The sequence below is a fragment of the Myotis lucifugus genome, unplaced genomic scaffold, assembly GCF_000147115.1.
Source record: "Myotis lucifugus unplaced genomic scaffold, Myoluc2.0 scaffold_969, whole genome shotgun sequence".
Classification (NCBI taxonomy): domain Eukaryota; kingdom Metazoa; phylum Chordata; class Mammalia; order Chiroptera; family Vespertilionidae; genus Myotis; species Myotis lucifugus.
In genome coordinates, this window is record NW_005872017.1 from 106,337 (window position 1) to 111,336 (window position 5,000).

Below are 5,000 nucleotides of genomic sequence, written 5' to 3' on the forward strand. Positions count from 1 at the left end.
TTGACCGGAATCGAACCTGGGCCTGAGACTCAGCCAACCTCTATCATGATCCAACCAATCGGTAGGGCTCTTTGTTTGTTTTTAAGAACAAAAAACATTTGTCAGAACCGGTTTGGCTCAGTGGATGGAGTGTCGGCCTGCGGACTCAAGGGTCCCAGGTTCGATTCCGGTCAAGGGCATGTACCTTGGTTGCGGGCACATCCCCAGTGGGGGGTGTGCGGGAGGCGGCTGATCAATGTTTCTCTCATCGATGTTTCTGGCTCTCTATCCCTCTCCCTTCCTCTCTGTAAAAAATCAATAAAACATATTTTTTAAAAAAAAGAACAAAAATATTTTCAGAAACTTGTACAGTGTGAGGCTGGCCATTCCCAACTAGGAGAAAAGAACTGCTGGGATGAGTATAACTTGTCGTTGTGGGTAGGAAATCAGGAAAAAAGCCACTAGCGTGAGGCCAGTAAAAGTCTGGAATCGATGGCAAGAACGCAACCTGAATCCATCCCATTATAAGGTGATGGAGCTGTAATCCAGGACTTAGGGTTTGCAAGAATGTCAAAGGGAGGTGTGCAGTCCAGAGGGTTGAGCAACCTGGAGGTCTTAGGTTAGATTCCCAGTCAGGGCACATGCCCAGGGTAGGGCTTGCAGGAGGCAGCCAATCAATGCTTCTCTCTCATAGATGTTTCTATGTCTTTCTCCCTTTCCCTTCTTCTCTCTGAAATCAATATATATATAGTTTAATATATTTTATTGATTTTTTACAGAAAGGAAGGGAGAGGGATAGAGTTAGAAACATCAATGAGCTGCCTCCTGCACACCCCCTACTGAGGATGTGCCCACAACCAAGGTACATGCCCTTGACCGGAATCGAACCTGGGACCCTTCAGTCCGTAAGCCATAAAAAGGCATAATCCTGGACCCCAGTTCAGTACTGGGGTTTCTGGTTTAGGGGGTGTGGGATCTGACTAGGGAATTTGCATTCATTTACTTTTCTGAAGCAGGAAGCCTAGTGTAGAAAATCATTAGAAACAGCCCTGTATTGGACTTACCTGGTGATCATTTTGTACGTTATATACGTGTCTAATCACTAATTTGTATACTTAAAATTAGTATAATGCTGTATGTCAACTGTAAATGAAAAAAAAGTTTTTTTTAACATATATTTACTTATTTCAGAGAGGAAGGGAGAGGGAGGTAGAAACATCAATGATGACAGAGAATCATTGATTGATTGCCTCCTGCACTCCCCCCACTGGGGACCAAGCCCCCAACCCTGGCTATGCCCTGACTGGCAATCAAACCATGACCTCCTGGTTTATAGTTTGATGCTCAACCACTGAGCCAACGTTGGAACCTCAACCCAACCACCAGCCCAGGGTCCTGGGTATCCAAAGCTTCAGTCTCATGAGACCCTTAGGACCACAGACACTGATCACATACCCGATTATTCCCAAACCTGGACCAGGTGCCCTCATGTGAGGACCACCCATGGCCCATCATCATTAAGCCCCATATTGAATCCTGACCCAGAACCCGACACTGCAATCATCCTAAATGGCACCTCCATCCATTAAAAACAGAGTGGCCCGCAAAGACCATGATAGTAGGGACACGGTCATTGATCTCTACAGACCCCGAATCACCTGATGACCCCAAATGTACCCCAACCACAGACAGGTGTATCACCTCCTTCCTTGCAAATACCTTGGTGCTCCTTTCACCTGACCCCCCATGATAATTCCATAGGCCAGGTACACCACTTCCACCCTGTGATGCCATGTACCCTGTTAGAGACAAACCTCATATGAGACAAAATTTTTCTAGAATTTTCAAAAAATGAGAACACATTGTTTAATGTAGTAAAATACACATAAATTTTTACCATTTAAAAAATATATATTTTTATTGATTTCAGAGTGGAAGGGAGAGGGAAAAGAGATCGAAACATCAATGATGAGAGAGAATCATTGTCTGGCCACCTCCTCCATGCCCCCCACCAGGGATCGAGCCCACAATCTGGGCATGTGCCCTGACTGGGAATTGAACTGTGACCTCCAGGCTCATATGTTGACGCTCAACCACTGAGCCACATCAACCAGGCAATAAAAATATAGTTTTTTAAAAAGAGTGTCATAATATAAGCCAAACATAATTAAATTTTGTTTTATGAATACCCTACTTTTAAAAAAGTTTAGCCTGCCATGAAATATATATATATATATATATATATATATATATAGTGTGTGTGTGTGTATATATATATATATATATATGCCATGTTTACATATATAAACATTTGATATGGAAATGTTAAAAAATTAAAATAAAATTAGATCATACCTGCTTTTCCTCCCAGTATGATTGAAATATAATTTACATAGATTAGAACTACTTTTGTTCATTTATTTTTTAAAAATATATATTTTTATTGATTTCCGAGAGGGAGAGATGAAGCCCACAACCTGGGCATGTGCCCTTGACCAGAATTGAACCTGGGGTCATTCAGTCCGTAGGCTGATGCTCTATGCACTGAGCCAAACCGGCTAGGGCTAGACCTACTTTTAAAAAACTTTTTACTTCGGGAAGATTTTATATTTATACAAAAGTCAAAAGGTACTACTACAAAGAGTTCACATATACCTTCATTCAAATTCCTGCTATCTGAACATCTTATATAACCATGGTATATTTATGAAATTGAGAAATTAACATTGGTATAATACGCAACCAAACTATAGATCCTACTCAGATTTGACAAGTTTTTCTTCTACCATTTTTTTCTTGTCCCAAGATTCAACCCCAAATACAATAGTTTTCAGACATCATGTTTCCTACATTTTCTCTGTTCTGTGACCATTTCTTGGTATTTTTCTTTTTTATATCCTCAATTTTTTTGAGGAGTACTAATCGGGTATTTTGTATACTAACCAATCTTTAAGTTGGAATGAAAGAATTGCAAAAGTTAATTACATAATGAAATAGGCATAGAACACTTTTATGTTGTGTATATTAAAATTTGATCCATCAAGAGAGTAACTGCCACTATTTAAAGCTTAACTCAGTGGCAAGGCAACTAGAAATATGGTGAAGGTATCCTGTCCCCAACTGCCTGTGAGGTGTACTATCTGCTAAGACTTGTGACACAATGCTTTTTCATTCAAGCCTTCTTTCCTTCATTACATTACCTAAGCTTTTGCTAAAGACCACTAAATTGAATGTGTTCATGTGATATTTCAGCAAGGATTTGCTGGCAAATGATGAGGTAACATAAATTACTGTAAATGATGCCATATGCATTGCAAGACAAAACTGTTTTCTAGTGTGAACTGACATCTACTGAAGTTTTACTTTTGGACAGATGCTTTCCCATAATTAGAAATATTTATTAATTCATAATCTCTGATGATTACATATGATAGGGTTTACTTACCACAAAAGGATTTCCCAATTTGTTACATTCATGGGATTTGTCTCAATAAACACTCTTTAGATATATAATGTCCTAAAATATTTTCACCAAGGCTGATTGTATCTGAGTTATTTTGTAATTTTTTATCAAGAGATAATGACATAATTGATCAGTAAACACAGTACCAGGTTCTTTGCATTAAGTCATTTTCATTGCATACTATCTTCTTGAGGGCCTAGAACTCAAAAAGGGATTTCCCCAAAGCAACTATCTGTAAATTCTCTTGTTTAACAAGATCGACAAGTGGGCAAAATCTTTCCCATAATTGCTGCACCCATTCGACTTCTCTCCTCATTGAGTCCTGAATTTATCATGAAGGCTTCCCTACATTCATTACATTCACAGGGTTTCTCTTCATGGTGAAGCCTTTTCCACTTACACTACAAAGGGTTTCTCTCCTGTATGTTTTCGCTGATGTCTGATTAGATTAAACTTCTCTGTGAAGCCCTTCCCACATTCACTACATATATAAGGTTTCTCTCCTGTATGAATCCGTTGATGTGCAATCAGCTTGCTTTTTGCTGGGAAGCCTTTTCCACATACACTGCACAAGTAGGGTTTCTCTCCTGTGTGAATTCCCTGATGTACAATAAGACGACTCTTCACGGCAAAGCCTTTCCCACATTCACTGCACATATACGGTTTCTCTGAAGTGTGACTGAGCTGATGCACAGTGAGATTGGTCTTCATGGTAAAGCCTTTCCCACATTCACTACAAACAAACGGTTTCTCTGTTGTATGTGTTCGCAGATGTCTGATGAGATGACTGTGCGCTTTGAAACCTTTTCCACATTCACTGCATACGTAAGGTCTCTCTCCCGTATGGGTTCGTTGATGTAAAATGAGCTGCATCTTTCCTGGGAAGCCTTTTCCACATTCACTGCATACATAGGGCTTCTCTCCTGTGTGAGTTCGCTGATGTACAATCAGATAACTCTTCCCAGTGAAGCCTTTCCCACATTGATTGCAGATAAACGGTTTCTCTAAAGTATGAGTTCGCTGATGAACAGTGAGATTGCTCTTTATGGTGAAGCCTTTTCCACATACACTACACACATATTGCTTCTCCCCTGTATGTGTTCGCTGATGTTTGATGAGAAGACTCTTCCTGGTGAAGCCCTTTCCACACTCATTACATATATAGGGTTTCTCTCCTGTATGAGTTCGCTGATGTGTGGTAAGACTATTCATCAAGGTGAAGCCTTTCCCACATTCATTGCATATAAATGGTTTCTCTCCAGTATGAGTTCGACGATGTGCAATAAGACGACACTTCACAAGGAAGCCTTTTCCACATTCATTGCATATATAAGGTTTCTCTCCTGTATGAGTTTTCTGATGTTTAGTGAGATAAGACTTTGTAGAAAAGGACTTCCCACATAGACTGCATCCATGGGGTTTCTCCCCTGTATGAGTTTGCAGATGATAAATGAGCTGCCAGTTTTTTATGAACACTTTCCCACATTCACTACAGGTATATGGTTTCTCCCCCAGGTGAGTTTTCTGATGTATATTGAACTGTGATTTCTTGAGGAAG

The 5,000-nt window shown here is 40.0% G+C and overlaps 1 protein-coding gene across 1 annotated transcript in view; it reads right to left on the reverse strand.

Moving 5' to 3' along the window:
* Positions 1–3,356: 3,356 nt before the first annotated feature.
* LOC102435312 (zinc finger protein 615-like) overlaps positions 3,357–5,000 on the reverse strand; it is a 9,526-nt gene continuing 7,882 nt past the window's right edge. Inside the window, 2 exon segments of the mRNA XM_014448960.2 lie at positions 3,357–3,850; positions 3,853–5,000. The exon segment at positions 3,853–5,000 is cut by the window's right edge and continues 562 nt beyond it. Of these exon segments, the coding sequence (XP_014304446.1) occupies positions 3,774–3,850; positions 3,853–5,000 (1,225 nt within the window). The 3' untranslated portion in view covers positions 3,357–3,773.